The 17190-nt window shown below is 43.6% G+C and overlaps 2 protein-coding genes across 4 annotated transcripts; both read left to right on the forward strand.

Annotated features, from left to right (window-relative positions):
- Nucleotides 1–11193, forward strand: UBE2B (ubiquitin conjugating enzyme E2 B). Of its 3 annotated transcripts, none has more exons than XM_063349167.1 (6): nucleotides 1–71; nucleotides 6279–6359; nucleotides 7104–7129; nucleotides 8197–8286; nucleotides 9734–9822; nucleotides 10624–11193. In XM_063349167.1, exons 1-6 carry the CDS (start codon nucleotides 16–18, stop codon nucleotides 10750–10752), a joined length of 471 nt encoding a protein of 156 aa, XP_063205237.1. In that variant the 5' UTR covers nucleotides 1–15; the 3' UTR covers nucleotides 10753–11193. The 3 variants fall into 3 exon arrangements, with proteins under 3 accessions (XP_063205237.1, XP_063205236.1, XP_063205235.1); XM_063349165.1 differs by lacking the exon at nucleotides 1–71 and adding an exon at nucleotides 2273–2856; XM_063349166.1 differs by lacking the exons at nucleotides 1–71; nucleotides 8197–8286 and adding an exon at nucleotides 2199–2856.
- Nucleotides 11194–11340: 147 nt separating this feature from the next.
- Nucleotides 11341–16926, forward strand: LOC134521987 (uncharacterized). The gene is made up of 2 exons (XM_063349162.1): nucleotides 11341–13471; nucleotides 13763–16926. Exons 1-2 carry the CDS (start codon nucleotides 12676–12678, stop codon nucleotides 13897–13899), a joined length of 933 nt encoding a protein of 310 aa, XP_063205232.1. The 5' UTR covers nucleotides 11341–12675; the 3' UTR covers nucleotides 13900–16926.
- The last annotated feature ends 264 nt before the right edge of the window (nucleotides 16927–17190 follow it).

A 17190-nucleotide genomic window follows, 5' to 3' on the forward strand; every position in this document is an offset into this window, starting at 1 on the left:
GGGGCCGGCCGTTAAATGTCGCTTGCTCGGGCCGACGCGGCCGGTTTTGCTTCGGCGGGTCGTGGCGTCAGGTAATGGAGGGGCGTTCAGCGGCGCCGGGCTGGTGAAAGGGGTGGCTGCTGCCCCCAGAGGCAGAGCTGCCATCTCCCTGCGCCGGCCTTTGCAAACATAAACGAACGCATACATAAGTTTGAGGGAGTTCCTGTAGGTTCTTAGAAAGTCCTGAAGCAGGTGGCCGTGTTGGGCCTGTGGAGAAGTGGAACCGCTTAGAACAAGTGTTAAATATTGTCTGGTTGGCCGGTTATGTGGAGAGAGGCAGGTAGGTGGGGTGGGTCTGGGGTTTTGTCATGCTCGTAGTTCCTGTAGGTAGCTTACCCTGAAGTAAATAAGAGCATGCCTCATTGAAATGCAGTCAAAGAATAATCATCAGTAGCTTTCTGTCAAAACACAACGGTAGGTTGAGTAGGTCTGCACAGAGATTATTTTTTTTTATCAGTCTGGTATTTTTCTTGAAAATGTGAGGTGGGATTGGAGGCAGTAACAGACACAGAGGACACTCAGGGACCCTCCAAGATGGGCCAGGAATCAGGATACATTGAAGTAACACCCATAAATTGATAATCTATGGGCTTCAGAGCTACTTCTAGCTCTGCTGCTGTGAGGATTAAATAAACCCCTTAACTCTCTTTACTGTGGCTCCACTTACTTGCTCCTATATTGGAGCTAAGGGTGAGCAAATTAGTCCTTTCTTTGCCATGCAACTTGATGAATTATTGTTGTTCCCAAGTGCTTTGGGAAGAAGAATTGTCCCGAATAACAGCATGGCCTAGCACCTGGCATGGCAGAGTCTGCCTGTGTTGCTCCTCAGTGGCTGCTGCAATGAATGAGAACAAAACCAGTTTCTAACAGGTGATTTGGCTTGTTCATTTCCCTCATTTTGGGGTTTTGGGCTTGGCTGATGTTAATATAAATAACTCTTCCCACAGGGACACTGTAGCATGAGAGAGTGATCTGGGGGAAAAAAAAATCAAGTTACTAGAAGGATGGATTGTTTTAACAAACAGAGAAGCAAGTAGTTTTCTTTCACTGTTGCTTGTCAACTTCTCATCTTATGATGGGACAAAGCTACTTTAGAAACGTACTTTTGTGAAGTGCTACACAAACATGTAGTGTTTACTCAAGATTAATATAGAATGACTATGCTGCAAAATGCTACCTTTTTATTTAATGTCATCCCTTATCAAACACCATTTTCTGGGGAAAAATAGAGATAAAACCAGAATTTGAAACAACTTTCTGATCAGGAAGTTGTTATATCCATTTCAGTACTATTCAAGAAGTTTGTAGAAGGAAAACATTCATTCATGTTCTAGACTGCGTGCTGGGTAAGGATTTTTTCCAAGTTCTGAAGCACTGTTAGAGTGGATATTCCTAACAGTTTCACAGAAAAAAAACACGCTTTGAGACACCACATTAAAAAGTTTGTTCTGAAATTGCTGTTTCCACCTGCTCTGGAAGTTGGTGAGTTACAAACATATGGTAAATTGAAAATGTTTAAGCTAAAATGCATATAGTGAAATCAAATAGTAATGGCAGTGAGGCATTTGAATTCATTAAGCAAGGAGGTGCTGAAAATAATTATCAGCATATATAAATCTAAAGCAATTATTTAGTGCAAATTTAATTTTGGGACATATTGAACCACCTTAGTGAGGGCAGAGCCTCTCTCTTGTCATGGCAGTTGGGACTGATTTTTTGAAACTACCTTAGGATATAGTTAACTTCATCTTAAAACCTACATGGGCTGTACAATCAACAGAGCAGAAATTGCAGCTGGTTCTTCAGAGGGAAAAAAAAAGGTTTAAATTTATTAATAAGAGTACCAGCTACACCTGTGGAGCTGCCAGATAGGATTAAAAAGAAAATGTTCTGTTAGAGGATGGCAACATGCTGTTTCCCAGTGGTGTCAGAGGAGAAGAAATACTGTGGATGTTGAGATGTTGTTGAAGATGTTCCAGGTGGAAACAATGTAGGATTTCAAATTTAACTGTTTTGGTGCCTGATGTTTGTGTCTTCTTGTTTCTCTCTGTGCAGGCCATGACTGCAGCCATGAGGGGTTCCCTGAGCTCCCGCGGCAGAGCAGTGTCCCACTGCCCTGTCCGGGCCACTGCAGTGAAGTGCCGCGATGGTGAGTGTTCCTAAACCAATTTTAATGATTTATACAGGCCTGAGCTTGAATTTGTTGATTGTTCTTTTTTTTTTACAGTCTGCCTTCTCCCTTACGAATTAGCCAGAGCTAAATATAAACTGTGTAAAGCTGGAGGAGCAGCAACGGAATGTCAGATCAAACCGTGTGTCTGATGGGAGGAGGAGGAAAATCGGGAGGAGAGGACTGCGTGGCAGGATCTATTTCTCACAGGGCCTCATGCTGTGGTGGCCGGGGAATGACAGTTTTTTATCACTGAGCCTCTTTAAAAAGCTCGCCCCCCTGCAGCACCAGGCTTTACGCGAATGCCTATTTTTATATCCCGCTTCTAGGGTCTGAGCGAGGCTCCTGCAGCGCGGGCTCTGCCCCAACCGTGGCAGAACGCGGTGACGGGCTTTGTGCGGTGTTAATTAAACGCAGGACCGGCGCTCTCCGAGCGCACGGGTGGCCGGAGGCGGTACAAACCTCCCGGGTCCTCCCCCGGCGCGGCCGGCCCAGCGGCGCGGCCCGCCCCCCGCGGAGGAAGACGCCATTGCGGGTTGTTTGTGCAAGCGGCGGAGGGAGGCGGCGGCGCTTCGGCCGCGGACTCTTTTCCTTGCGGCCATCATGTCCACCCCGGCGAGGCGCAGGCTGATGCGCGACTTCAAGAGGTGAGCGGGGACCCCAACATCCCACGTCCCCTCCGCGAGGAGCGGACGCCCCGCACCGGGGGGGCACGGGGTCGGCCTGGCAGCGCGGGCAGCGCCGCCGGGTCTGCGGCGCCTGACCCCGCCGTTTGCGGGTTCGGGCTCGCCCCGGACAGGGGAGGGGGCCAGCCCCGTGGGCAAGCGGCACGGCGAGGAGCCGGAGCGGGAGTGGCGTGTCCCGGGCCGTCCCTCCGGCCCCCCTCCTTTGTGCTGGGGGACGGGAGCTGGCGCGGAGCCCCCCGGTCCTCCCCCGGTGAGGACGGCGGGGCAGGGGTCCACTCCGAGCCGGCGGCTTCGCCCGTTCCCCCCCGCCTCGGGGAACCCTCCGTGGGTGAGCAGGGGGGTCCCGCCGGGCTTTGTTTGTGCCGCCCGCTTCGCCCGTGCGCCGACGGCTGGGGGCGTCTGAGGATAAAAGTTGAAGCAGTGTCTTCAAAACAAGGGCAGCAGCGGGAAGGGCCAGGGTCGGTGGAGCCTCCCCAGGGGGGCAGTGGGGGCGGTGAGGTGGGGAATAGCTCGGTGGGCTGTCGGGTTGAGATGTGAGCCCCTTGCCCTCGAAGGGCGCGGCGGCGCGGAGCTGAATGTTCTGCCGTACTTCCCGCACCCCCCACTCCTCACACAAGCTTTTGAATACCGAAGGTGTTTGGCCCAGATTTCTGAACAGACCAGGCAGAATTTAGATGTGTGTGAGGCTTGTCGGACTGACGGTCTCTCCGAAAACAAGTATTTGGGATGGACATCTAAAAACGGAGCACAAAGAATTAACAAACACATCATGTGTCTGTATGTAATAAAAAGCAAAATGCCCTTTAATGTTTTTATGCACATGCTATTCTGTCTAAGGTTTTCAATCATGAGGAATCTTTTATATAATATATACAAACTGCTAAAGAGGTAGTTATTAGTTGCATTCTTTTAAATGTTAATGACCGAACCACAGACTCTAGAATAATTTATTTCCAGTCTGACATGTAAACACACTTATAATAGAGAGTGTGGAAAAAGGTGGGGGTTCCTTTTGTAAGCTTTACACTATGTCGTGTGATTTCTCTGGACTGGAGTCCTTGATAAGTTGTTGGGAGTGAGTCAGCGTTGATAGTGTCTCTTTTTTTAGTGTAGCTATGTTATACCAGTACCTGAAAATATATTAGTAAACAGTTGATGCATATTGTAATTGATTTATGTGGCTGTGTATAAAGCTACAGTAATAAAGGCCTGGCCTCTGAATCTAAAAAAGTTAGAGGTTTTGGAGATGTAGAGCCTGCCTCCTCTCTTGTATTTGGGTGTTGCTGTTTGCCAAGCGGGTGTTGCTTGATTCCTGTTCAAATCAAAACAGGATATTCAGTTGTTTGGGTTTTTTTTATTTTATTAGGTTACATAGATGATATGAACCAGTGATTTTTCAGGGTGAGGAACTAAGTAATTTCTCAGGATTGCAATCGGACATGGTTTTTATGATTTTGTAATCTCAGAAAGACTGGTTTAAAAAGTTTGAAATTTAAGGTAGAGAGAAGACTTTAAAGCTGTGGAAAAGTATAACACCATGAACACAAAGTAAATCAAACATATTTATCAAGTATGTGACAACTTTAATACCCCAAAACTTAGGCAACTTTTTTAATGTCAGTGTGTTTTTACTTTTCTCTTTCCTACCATAACTTCTGTTTGTTTAGCCTTATATTACTTTACCTCGTGGTGAAAAAGCAGACTGTGTGCTGTGAACTCTGATTCACTTTGTTAAATATAAACTCCTTTTGCATACTGTGATTGTCAAGAGCAGTGAAGAGAGAACAGATTTTGCATCTCATCTGTTTGACTAAACCAACAGAAAAATAAGTTAATTTTTTTTATTTTTGCTGTTGGGAAAGGGGCTACAAATACTACATTCCCCCTAGCTGTTAAAGATTTCTAGGTCCTGTTTATATCAGTCTAATTTCCAGTCCTTGCCACAACCTTTCTGTAGTTAGACCCTTTGACAGCAGGGTGCACATGAGCCTTTAAATTGATCTAAAAACCAAAGCCATCCTTGAGATTCATTTGTCAGGCTGAATGCTCAGGCATTATTGTTGGCGTGCAGCCTGGCTGTCATCTAGAAGTCCCGTTCCTGCTCTCCCTGACCAAAATAGTAGGTGGTTTATGGTGTTGATATTAAGCTGTCTGAACTGCGTGTGCTTGGAGAGCAAGGACGTAAACACAGAGTTCAGAGGAGATGGGAGCTACAAACGGAGTGAGCCCTGCTTCTGGGCTGGCTCTGTAGGGCTCTTGAGTCTTTGCTCAGCATCCACATACATGCACAGTTTTTTCACAGACTTGGGCAGTGGAAGTGCAGGAGACTGTACTGGCTGTATATCAGTGTCGGCTCTGAATAAATGTGTTTATACACCCACATTTAGTTAGAATTTGTCCCTTGGTCTGCAGGCTTTTGGTGGCGACTGTCGCATTACAGTGAACTGTGATGTGGTCAAACCTCATGGTAATGCTAAAGAATTGCTTTTGAAGCAAGAGCAGTCAGTTCGTTTTCTTCATTCTTGCATAACTCAAGAGGCTGAATAGGCGGGGTGGGTAGGAGCTGTCACTGAAGGGGTTTGATCAGGCAAATTGCACATTGGGTGATTAAGGCTTGCTGGTTACATTGTTTAGGGTCTTAGGTGATTCTTAAGCAGAAACATTGGTACACAGAAGGATAGGCAGGAGAGTATCTCGATCCTGTTCTTTGGTTGTGAGGTATATATTCTGTATGGTCCAGGTTTATGAGCTTTCAGTGAGCAAGGTGTTTTTCCCTAGTCCAAGGATTAAGGAACTAAAAAGAATTTAAAATGCTTCCACAGTTACTTTAGAGATAAACACATTTGTTGAACTAGTAAGAGGGAGCAGTACACCAGTTTTCCTCTTGCTCCCTTTTGAAGCAATCGGCTTGCCAGTCAAAATAGGCTTATACCAAATTTAGCCACACAGAGCGCCCGGATCTGGGAATGCAGGAAAAGCTGCACTTAGTCCCTGTAAGTGTGCTGTGTGTCACTGGCTGGTTTTCAGCTCCTGTTTGTAATCTCTTCATTGTGGCAGCCAGCAGCAATTGCTCTTTCATAGTTCACTAGGACTGTAAATCCCAGCTGTATGTGATGCTTTAAATTATTCTTAAGAGTTAATGCTTTGCTCCCTGCACACTTAATCTTGGGGCTGACCTAGTCTGTTGGTGTAATACTTGAGAAAATTGATATGCGTTGTCTTGTAGGTTTGTCTTAGAGTGTTGTTAGTCTGGATGTAATGCTTTTTGTATTCTCTGGTTTGGAATGAGAAAATATTCATGAAATCTGGATATTACTGTTAAATTTTACTTGCAGGTGGAAGTATTTATATAAGGTTTGTCATTCTGTATTTGTAATTCTTAGATTGCAAGAAGACCCTCCTGTGGGTGTCAGTGGTGCACCATCTGAGAATAACATAATGCAATGGAATGCAGTTATCTTTGGGTAAGTGTTTTTGATCATTGTAAAATTCTGTATCAAAGGGCTAAGTATAATAAAACCTGGTTTTTGTCTTTACAATGATTCTGTTCTTTTATATATGTAAAGTCAGGAAACTTAAAAAAATTACCAAGTGTGCGCTTGGCAGTAAAAACCTGCTTTGAGGGGTAATACAGAATGCATAAGAAAGAAAAATTGAAAATTCATTCATCTTTTTTGTTGAATAAAGCTTGCATATGCCTTAATAAATAGGTTAGACTGTGTAGGAGTTGGGTTATGAAAAAGCAGGCTTGCTCTTTAAAGTACATAAAAGCTGCATGTTCTTTGCCATTAAATCCAGATGTGTTAGCAGTGATTGGATTGATTCCCAGTAGAAGGAGGTACAGGTTCTGTCTAGGAGGTTACATTATATATCCTACAGAACAGGAACTGCCTTAGTATCCTTTCATAAAACTGAAGTATGCTTGCTAGTAATTGGCTCATTAATTCCAATCTAGTCACATAATGGCATATGTATTGTTTGGGATGATGATAAAGGCGATAACTCAACTAGCAGATTGACCATGGGAAGGTGTCTTAGATATGACAAAGCTCACAGAGGTTGCCTCTGGATACTTCTCTAAATATTTAAATTATTGCCTCTGCCTGTATCTTGGGGAGGATGTGGAAGAAGATATGCATTTATTGTGTATGTTTAGGAGGAGGTAATGATTGTTTTTTTAACTGGAGTTTATTTTTAAAACTTTTCAGGCCAGAAGGGACACCTTTTGAAGATGGTAAGCCACTAACTTTTATATCCTCTGTCATTCTTACAAATATTGCCAGTATTAACATTGTTCTGTGCTGAAGAAATAACAGATGTTATCTGTATATAATTTACAACAAACAAAGTGAGCAAGTGAAGTAGTAAGGTCTTGTTGACTATAAAAATACTGTATTTTGATGTAAGCAGTGTCTTGTCGTAGTGGCTGATGGTTAGTTAGAATGCTGTGAAGCAATGCTTATATCAGAGTTGTTTATACATCAAACGCAAGAGCTTTTAAGGGGAAGTTGGTCTAATGCTGCCAGATGTGTTTTTACATCTCCATAGCTAAGCTCAACAAGGCAATGTGCTTTTCTGGTTTCATTTTTGTGGCATGTTTGATTCATCTCTGTTCGTCTAATGAAGAACAGGTGAAAAATCTTGAATTGTTCTGAATATAGAACTCAGTGAGGGGGAGGGAATACCAAATTTGTACATAAACATGAAAGTTGGTGTGTAGTGAACCGCCCTTAGGCATATGAGAAATAATGAGTTTAATAATTATAGTATTATTGCAGTAATCGTCGGCAGATGGGTTTCTTTCTGTGTTGGGTTGGAGGAGTTACAGTAAATTATTCACTGATCCATAATAAAGGTTTTCAGTGAATCAGTCATGAGTTCCAAAGACTGAGATTGCTGATTATGAAATTCCAGTGTTTGCTGGCACCACAGTGCCTTCTTAATGAAATGCCTTAAAGTCACCGCAGTCCGTGAAGGCAGCATGTTGGGTCACAGAAAAAGGGGAGGGCAGTGGGATAATTGATGTTGGGTCTGTCTGCCTTTTCCATGTGTGCAGTGAGTCCTCAAGCTTCTACCTAGCTGCTGCTGCTGGTTTTGTTACTGTCAGTTAAGTACAGTAGTTCCATAGTTCCATTGTCACTAGAAATATACTAAAAGAAACCAAACTTAGTGTTGTTTTTTTGTATAATGGTGTGAAGAAATATTGATCATGGAGCACATAAGTTAACTTCTTTTGTTTGTGTTCTTGGAGGTGTTCTTTTATTGTTAGTTATCTGATTGTATTTATGTTTGTTTGGACAGGTACTTTTAAACTAGTAATAGAATTTTCAGAAGAATATCCAAATAAGCCTCCAACTGTTAGGTTTTTATCAAAAATGTTCCATCCAAATGGTGAGTAAATCATTTTTATTCAGCCATAATACCCATTAAATATTATCGTGTGGTCATTCATTCTGCAAAGCTCCAGAATGCTTAGCAGCTCTCCATCTCTCTTCATTGCCACCTCCTAAGTAGATGTCTGAGACAGCAACTGCTTGATGAAAAATGAAGAATTACGATGCTGTTAAGAAGCAGCTATCTGTCTCTTTCTAATCAATATATAGCCTCAGTAGCAAAGCATGTGAGTGTTTTTGGCAGCAGCTGCACTTAGGTTGGCTTAAGGAGGCAATTCTGATTGCAGATTCCTGCCCTCTTCCATTTAACAGCAGTCCTGTACATGCAGCCACGTTGTGAATTGGAGTAGGGAACTGCTCAAGCCAAATGTTACTTATTTCTGTCAGGCAAGATTTCAGCCAAGCCCACGCCTCTGTTTGGTTCACTGTACCCAGCAGTACTAGCCCAAGGAAGAAGGTGAGGATGCGCAGTCGTAGGGGAGCGCAGAGGAGGAGGCTGGCCCAAACTCAGTGATGTGGGCAGCATTGTGAGAGAGTGCAATGGTTCCTGCTCCAGCACTTGATAGGTTTTATCCACTTACTCTTGCACACAGAAGATGCAACCTGTGCCTTTTACTTTTCCAAGCCCCTCTGTAGCAAAGGGGGGTATAGATTCAATTTGAGGGCGGAAGCGTAAGCCTGTTACAGCATTTCTTGTAGCTTGAGGCTGACCTTGGCTTCAGCTCTGTGATGTTTTAGACAGTGCTGGCTAACCATTCAACTGCCATGTAATGCGCAGGCCAATATGCTTCTGACAGGGTTTTTGTAATTTGTTGCTTTTCATTGGCATGAAGACTAGGGTGTAGGAGTTTGGCCAGTCTTAGTTTCATACAGACTCTTACATTAAGACTACTGATGGATACCCAGACAGAAGTAGGATTTCAGGCACACTTTCCAAAACTTTCTATTGTCTGCCTTGGTGTATCTCATAATGAGTGTAGAGTATGTGAAAATGGGGCAAGAAACTTCAGTGTGTGAGTCTGTTCACACTGGGATCCTCAGCTGGTTCCTCTCCTGCAGTAATTGGGATCCTCAGCTGGTGCAGTGGATCCCACTCCTCCAGCAAATGTCTTGCTGCTTTCTGGGAGGCCACACTTCTGTGTGAATATGGGCCAGTCACACAAGAGGAGCAGGAAACCAAGTCTACCAGTTCCTGTGCTAATGCCATAATCTTTAGACCTTCCTCCTTTTCCCCATAATTGGTTCTGTTCCAGTAATGTATCTGCTTCAAAATACAAGATGTCAAACTACAGAGGATTGTGAGGCGTAACTGCTGTCCTCTTTCCTAAAGCATTAATTTAAGCACAGACTGAATTGGAACAGTAGCTCTGCCTTGAGCAGCATGTAATGAACAAACTACAAAATAAATCTGATCATTTCTAAATGATTCTGTTTTCTATTTACAGTTTATGCAGATGGTAGCATATGTTTAGATATTCTTCAGAATCGCTGGAGTCCAACATACGATGTTTCATCTATTTTAACTTCAATTCAGGTAACTTTGCATCTACTTTAGCAAATAATTATGTTGCTGGTAGTCTCTATTCCAGAATACACAGCTCAGTGATGGTGCTAGCAGGTATCTATAGCAAGGAGGACTTCAAATACTTGTGAGCTAAGCGGTAGCTTTTTAGATGAAATAAAGGCTGAGGTGCTGACCTATGTAATTACTGATTTTAAGCTACAAAACTGCCATTAGATATTTTTTTTCAGGAAAACAGGTACTGATTTGGATTCCTTTTTAACTGTTTTTAGTCAAGATAGGACATCAGATGTAGAAATTTGCCTAGTGTTTGAAACACTGTAACCTTTATCATGAGGCTTTGCCCTTTGCGGTCCCCAAGGAGCCAATACTGCTGAAACCTACTTTACTTGCAATAAGTAAAAATGTCCTGGCACGGCAAAAATTTGCATTTTCTCCTGTATGATTGTTTTTACTTTTTCTACAGTGAAGTTTTGTAGGAGGCATCTTAAACCCCAAATGACAGCAGTAGCATAATTACCAAATAATCAATTAGCATTATACTGGTAACTGGCACAAATGGCTGTGTGTCTGTTAGGTTTGTGAACCTAGAAGTGTATGCAGTGCTAATGCTTATGCAGTGTGTAATTTGAGGTTCAGTAGTGCAATTATGGGTGCCTCACCATGAGTTTAACTGTGGGTTTTTTTTCAATTGGGCTCTCCTGAGTCATGTCTGCCTCCTGGAACACAAGTGATTTGAAAGCTGTAAGTTGATTTTTTCCCTGATTTAAAACGTGCTGGTTTGTCTCACACTTTGTTTTCGCCTTTTTACAGTCTCTGCTTGATGAACCCAACCCCAACAGCCCAGCTAACAGTCAGGCGGCACAACTCTATCAGGAGAACAAACGTGAATATGAGAAAAGAGTTTCAGCTATTGTTGAACAAAGTTGGAATGATTCGTAACAGCTGCTTTGTTACTCTCCATCCTCATAATCGTTATGTACAATTTAACTCTCAATAGAAAGGCTACCAGAAATTTCAAGTGCCACAGTTCTAAGAATTTGCATAAAAACTCATTTGCAACCGAAATTAAGCCCTCCAGTTTAGGAAACCTAAAAGCTTGTGTATCTTAATTAACGTACTTTTTATTGCATGGTATGAACTAAGTTATTGCTACATAAATTTGTAATATATCCTGTTTGTATTTTTTTTCCAAGTGTATAATGTTGGTGTGGAGTTTTCATGACAGAATATACACATTTTGTAAATCTGTACTTTTTCAAATATTGAATGCCTTATTTTTGAATTCTTTAGATTTTTAAATTGGAGAAAAGCACTTAACAAAGTTTTTATATATAAATATTTCATGTAAAACTGTTAAATACATAACCTTAGTGCAAGACATTCTGCTCTCACGCTGTATCTCTTTCAAAGGGCTTGTTCTTAGTCCGTTCTTCCTTTTGGTACGTGCTGATTATACCACGCGCTTTACGAACAGAAAAATGAATCCATGATGTAACTGTCTTCACTGGATGTCGCTGCTTCTGCACCAGAACTTAACATGACTCTGGGCGTCCTCAGTTGTATGGGGAAGAGAAGTATTGTAGCTGCCAATGTACAAATGGGGAAACAGATGTAACTATTTTGCTAAAAGTCCCGCTTTAAAGCAGTATCTGAGTTGCAAACAGGACCTGGGTGACCAGGCTGGATGAGAATGTATTCTAGTAACTTCTGTTTTTCAGGGAGACTGTGTTGTACCAAGCTGTAAGATGTTGTCATCTAAATCTATCCTATATTCACATACTGACACTGTAATATAGTTCTGAGTATCTTCTAATAATTAAAGAGACGTCCCGTTAGTTTCCCTTGGAGGTAGGGAAAAAAATTAATCCCCAACAGGAGAAAACATGCCGGCAGATTTCATGGTGTTACTCTTTGAAATGTGGCTGTGTACCATGTGGATGGGTCTCCTGTCTGTATCCCAGAGGTTCCATGTATTCTTAAATTGCTAGTTTTAAAGAAGGATAAGTTTGTTTATGTAGATGTTGATGTGGTAATTTCTTACTGCATTCTGTAATTCAGGCTGAATGGCTACACTAAAGAATTTGGCCTTTTTTTTCCCCCTCCCAGCCGCAAAGTTGTAATCCCTTTGCCATAATTCCAGCCAGCATTACATGTATATTAAACCCCAAATCCCGTACCAAAATACAGCTCAGTGTTGTCTGAAAAGTTGTGGAGGTTTATTTCAGCTGGAAGAGAAAAGGTTTATTTGCAATAGTCGTTACTAAAAGTTAGTCTTTTTAAATGCAGTAAAACAGGGATATCAATTTACGCCTCATACCTGCTCCTGGAGTCATTTTGTAGTTGATAGGAGCAGCACTATTAAGTTTAGAATCCACAGTGCTAGTCAAAATGTCCTGTGTTCGCAGCTCCTGGAGCAAAACTACTGTACCTTGAGTGGGAACTGTTAGAGAATTTGTTAGTGTGCAAGGGCTCAGAGGCGTCAGCGCTAGGTAAATCTGAAATAGTGTCTTGGTGAGCCACTTTGCTTTCCTCGAGTCAGTGAATTGGTGTTTAGACATTCTCCAATCTATGTCTAATTATTAACAGAAACCCCAGATTTTGACTGGGGAGGTTACGGTAGGGCTGGCGGAGTGGTGTTACCTGGCTCGGGGCAGTGGCCGTGCAAAGGGTTTGTAAGGGAAAGCCTCCTCTTTCTAAGAATTAGTCTGAATATTGAAGTTACATATATATATATATTTTTTTTTAATTTTGCCACCTGTTTCACTATTTATTTTTGTAGATGATTGTTGAGACTAGCTGTTCGTGAGCACCCAGGTTAATTTGGCGATTCCCCACTGGCCGCTTTGGCCTGGTCACAGACGGATGGGGCTGGGGAAGCTTTGTGTGTCTGTGTTGGGAGCGGAGGAGGTCTCGTTAGCGCTCAGCGCGCCGGGGCAGGCACGGCCGTGTACACACAGCACATATAAACAATCACACGATATATATCTCTCTACTGTTTGTTTAACTCCGGCGAGGGTCGGCCCGCACCGGAAGGCCTACTCCTGCCGGGCCGCTCTGCCCCGCGCCTCGTCTGCTCCGGGGGAGCGGCGCGGGGCCGCGCAGGCGCACTCGGCCCGAGGGGAGCGGCCGCGCCCGGGGCCTCCTCGCCCCGCTCAGGGCCGGCGGGGCCGCGGTGTGGATGCTGCGGGGCTCCGGGGGGCGCCTTACCCCGCCGCGGGGCTCCGGGGGAGCCCTGCCTCGTCCCGGGCCTGTCAGCCGGGCCGGCGGCGGTGGGCTCAGCCCTGCTGCGGTGACCGGGCCCGGCCGGCGGAGCTGGGCTGGTCCTGCAGAAAGCGCCTGTGGAGGCTTCGCTTAGAAACGGGCCCGGGGCGGCGCGGGCTGGGTGTCACCGGCGCTGGTGGCGCTTTGTCACCCGGCGTTGCCACTATGCCACCCCTCCCTCAGGAGGGGCTGCCCTCAGCATACACAGGGCCGCTTGGCGTCCTGAGAACTTGGCAAAACCAGGGGGTAATGAGCGTGGCTAATGGACGGCATCAGAGCACATGTTGCTGTTTTCCTCCTCGTGTTACAAAGAACAGGAGTCCGATGAAATTTAAAGACAGAAAAATTCAAGTATACCGACTCAGAAGAGCACAGTACAGTCACAATAAACTTTGTGGTACAGTTAATGTCTTAAATTGTGTATGGGGATGCCTGAGTTTTTAATTCATTAATTGGGAAATGTAATACACTAAGCTTGCTATGACAGTGGGATTAATTAAGGAAGTTACACAGACTTTGGTTTCATACCTTCTCCTGGGGCTTTGGTTCATTGATATTAAACAGTTCATAATCCCGTCTTTTCCATGGGATTCCGTGTAAAGATCTAAAATCACTTCGGAGATATTTTAAAATTACTCATCCCAGTGCTTTTGTGCTATATATACATGTCGTTCACCTGATTTTACAGCTGAACAGGCGGAGGCGTCCACATCTGCAGCAGTTTTGCACGGGTCGAGAGGAAGGCGGCTGCAGGGCTGCAGGTGTGACCTGTTCACGGTGGTTCCAAGTACGAGAACGCCTTCCCCGTCAGGTTTGTTGTGCTAATTGTTCATAAGAAGCATCAAACTCTGCGCTGCTGGTGCTCCTTTCTTCAGATCTGGGGTCCCTGAAAAGGTCTCATCCAAACACAGTCCCAAGCCAAAACTACGAAACTGGGATCTTCACAAATGTGATTAGCTTCACTAGTGTGAGCAGTCCCCTTGGGATTCTTCACCATTGTACAGACAAATGTGTGTAATTGCAGAATCAAGGCCTTAGGCTGTGAGAAGTGAAGAAATCACAGCTTGAGGTGGTATATCTGTAGCTTCTTTGTGGGAGGTTTTGTATTAATAGTCAATTAATTCAATGTGTCAAACAAATAAAGCTTTAAATATTTAGAGATTAGGAGGTGCTTAATAAAAAATTTACAGGGAAAAAGGAAGATTCCCTGATCACTACAGTGGCATGCAGTTATTCAAAATAAAGTAGGTAGGATAACATAGACAGATCATTAAATACTTTGTGTTTACCATGTCAAGACTCTGTGAGAACAGCCATTGATGTATACCAAATACAGAGGAGAGGAAGAGCCTTATCATCTGGCCAGACTTCCCTACCTAGTGTTTTTATTCGAGCATTTTACTGTTTATGGAAGCTGTCCCAGGCACAGACTATGCCTTATTTTTTGGAAGGGGAAAGATGTCATCAGCCGACAATCTGCTGTAATGTGGGAGTTGGCAAGGTGGCGTCCTCCACCTCTCCTTTTGATGGGGCTCCTCAGTGCAGGAAAGAATGAGAATCTGGTTGGACTGCAGGTGGGAAACAAGTGACCAGAGACCCCTGACATTTGTGAGCAGCCCCAGCCCCAGTGCTCTGTTTGATTTGTTAAGTCCCTGGATAAAACAATTATCTGGCCTTCTCTCCCTGATTTCATTAATCTTTCTAATGGAAGAGCTTCAACAGAGTGTCCCCCCTGTAGCATTGGAGTATTCTGGAGAGGAAGAGCTGTGGGTTCAAAATTTGGGGTGCCTGACATCTTTAGAAGGTGTAAACTCAGCTGTTGCACTAGTCACTGTTATAAACCCTTGCTTGGATCCAGCCCTTGGGCCATACGAACACCGCGTAGGCAGTGGCAAGTTAGGAGGCATTCTTTTTATTTCATAAAAGCTTTTGGGATAAAACCAGTCGAAAACTAGGAGATCAAAGAAGAACCGTGTGTTATTGTACACGTGTGGACAGTTTTGTTGAACATGAGTCTCCACAGTTAATCTCCAGAAAACTCTTCATATTGAAATATGGTCTGAGAGGCAAAGGAAAAAAGAGCTACATATAAACAAAAATAAAAGTATGTAAGAATAAAAGGTGAGAACCCATTAAAAACCCTGTGCTGCTCTGCTTTTGCTGTGCACTCCAAGTTGTCGTTTTGGAAAAGGATGTGCCTTGGATTATGTGTGTGTGTGTGCATAGGAGAGGAGAGGGCTTTTTGAGTTGATTATTATAGAAGCTGTAAGTAATTAGGTAGTAGTATTGAAAATAAACAGGGTTTAGGGTTTGGGTTGTTTTTTTTTGCTTGGCGTTGTTACTGCACCGTGAGTTTGTCTCATCCTGCAGCTCCCATCAGCAGAGAACGAAAAATAGGCAGAACTTTTTAGACTCTTTGATAATGACTGTAATTAGCATCACAAGCTATGGAAATTGCAGTATTCCCTAAAGGTTTCTTGTCATTCTCCCATGTTTCTGCGCTTGAAAACAAAGATTTTTAAGACAAGGTATCTTCTGTATTTGGTACTGTCCCACTCATGGTGATGTTCCAGCCCCCATGGCTGCGGGAATCCGTTCTTAATGCTTGTGTCAGAGTCGTATTTCTGAGCTGGTCTGTGTGAAAGCTGTTTCCTGCCAGAAAGTAAACACGCTACTTTTAAACAGTGTATGTTGTTCAGCATCCAAAATGAAGCCTTTTTCTTTATGATGTGGTCATAGCACGTAGCGTGGGATTTTCGGAGCTAGTGAAAATGTTAGTAAGAGAAAGTGCGTTTTAAAATCCCAGTATGTGAATGTTTTAATCAGGAATTCGATGATGTCATAAAATAAATTATTTTTGCCCTTAAAACATGTGCCAGGGCTGGGTCAAACTACAGCATAAAGGCAGTATTATGGTATGATGGCGCTGACTGATTTATTAGAGCCCTTGCCGTAGAGGCCGTTAGCATCGGAGGTGGGTAGATTTCTCCTGCCCGAGCCTCCACCTGTAGCACGGGGTGATCAGTCCTCAACTCGCCCGAACTGAAAAGATCTTGTGTTTCTTTCCTTGTTTTTCAATTTGGGTCATTAACTGCCGTGTCTGATTCATTTCGAAGCTGAATAATTCTGACAGCTGACAATTTGGTACACATACCAGAGGCTGAGCTGCGGAGCCGCAAAGCTGGCGAGGCTCCTGCGGCCCCAGCAGAGGCTCTACCTGCTGCACCCCGGCAGCTCCGGCACAAAGGGGATGCCGGACACGTATTCCCTGGGGAACTAATTGGTCAAAGTAAGGTCATCCCAAGCATCTGCAACCCACCTTTGTGTTTATCCTGGATAAACCTTTGGTTACAAACCAGCAAATGCATCCACGTTCTTTTCAAAGCTCGGAGTTGAACTGCTCAGTCGCAGCATCAGATTATTAATAGCACTCTTCGTTATCTTCACCGTTTGTTTATTATTTATATTTCTGTTCATTTTGAAGTTTGTTTGGGTGTGAAGAGAAGATCATGGGTTCACGGGTTTGTCCAGAATTCTGCCACACAAGTACAATGTTCAGTAATTGTAAATATTGTTATTTTTATTACTTCATGTTATTGCTGTCATGATGGGAATAGAAGGATTTAGCTCTAGAAATACGGTACTTCACACAGACTGAGAGGCAAATTGTCTTCAATGACTGACCAAAAGCGGGAAGAAGGCAGAAATGCCATCTCTTTTGAATTAATTATGAACCACACAGCTCTTGCTATTATCTGTTTACACATTATTGGCCTTGTGATGTGCTGGTGAGAGATTTCCTTTCACTGTCTGCTCCAAACGTACGTTAAGTCCAATTTCATTAAAAAGGCTGCTCGCTTTCCCTGTTGAAAGGGTCATTGTGTTAGTTATTACAGTGTTTTCTTTGTGCTCGCTTTCCCCAAATTCCAGTAACTATTTTGTAGAAAAGTTTCAAAGTGAACTTTTGATGCCTGTGAAAGCTGCTCCATTGACTTTATTGACTCCAGAGCCTGAAGTTCTTTATCCGCAGAGATCTTTAAAAGGACACTGAAAAGTTTCAGCCAAAGCTTATAGAATTTGGTACTTATGGTTAAGTGTTATAGACCCAACGCTGTT

Source organism: Chroicocephalus ridibundus, chromosome 11 (genome assembly GCF_963924245.1).
Source record: "Chroicocephalus ridibundus chromosome 11, bChrRid1.1, whole genome shotgun sequence".
NCBI lineage: Eukaryota > Metazoa > Chordata > Aves > Charadriiformes > Laridae > Chroicocephalus > Chroicocephalus ridibundus.

Bases quoted from the DNA above. Each gene is read 5' to 3' on its own strand.
- UBE2B (XM_063349167.1), top strand. From the start codon at position 16: ATGTCGCTTGCTCGGGCCGACGCGGCCGGTTTTGCTTCGGCGGGTCGT. The intron at 72-6,278 runs GTAATGGAGGGG...TGTAATTCTTAG, and splicing joins TCGGCGGGTCGTGGCGTCAG to ATTGCAAGAAGACCCTCCTG. The intron at 7,130-8,196 runs GTAAGCCACTAA...TTGTTTGGACAG, and splicing joins AGGGACACCTTTTGAAGATG to GTACTTTTAAACTAGTAATA.
- LOC134521987 (XM_063349162.1), top strand. From the start codon at position 12,676: ATGGGGCTGGGGAAGCTTTGTGTGTCTGTGTTGGGAGCGGAGGAGGTC. The intron at 13,472-13,762 runs GTACAGTTAATG...CTGATTTTACAG, and splicing joins CAGTCACAATAAACTTTGTG to CTGAACAGGCGGAGGCGTCC.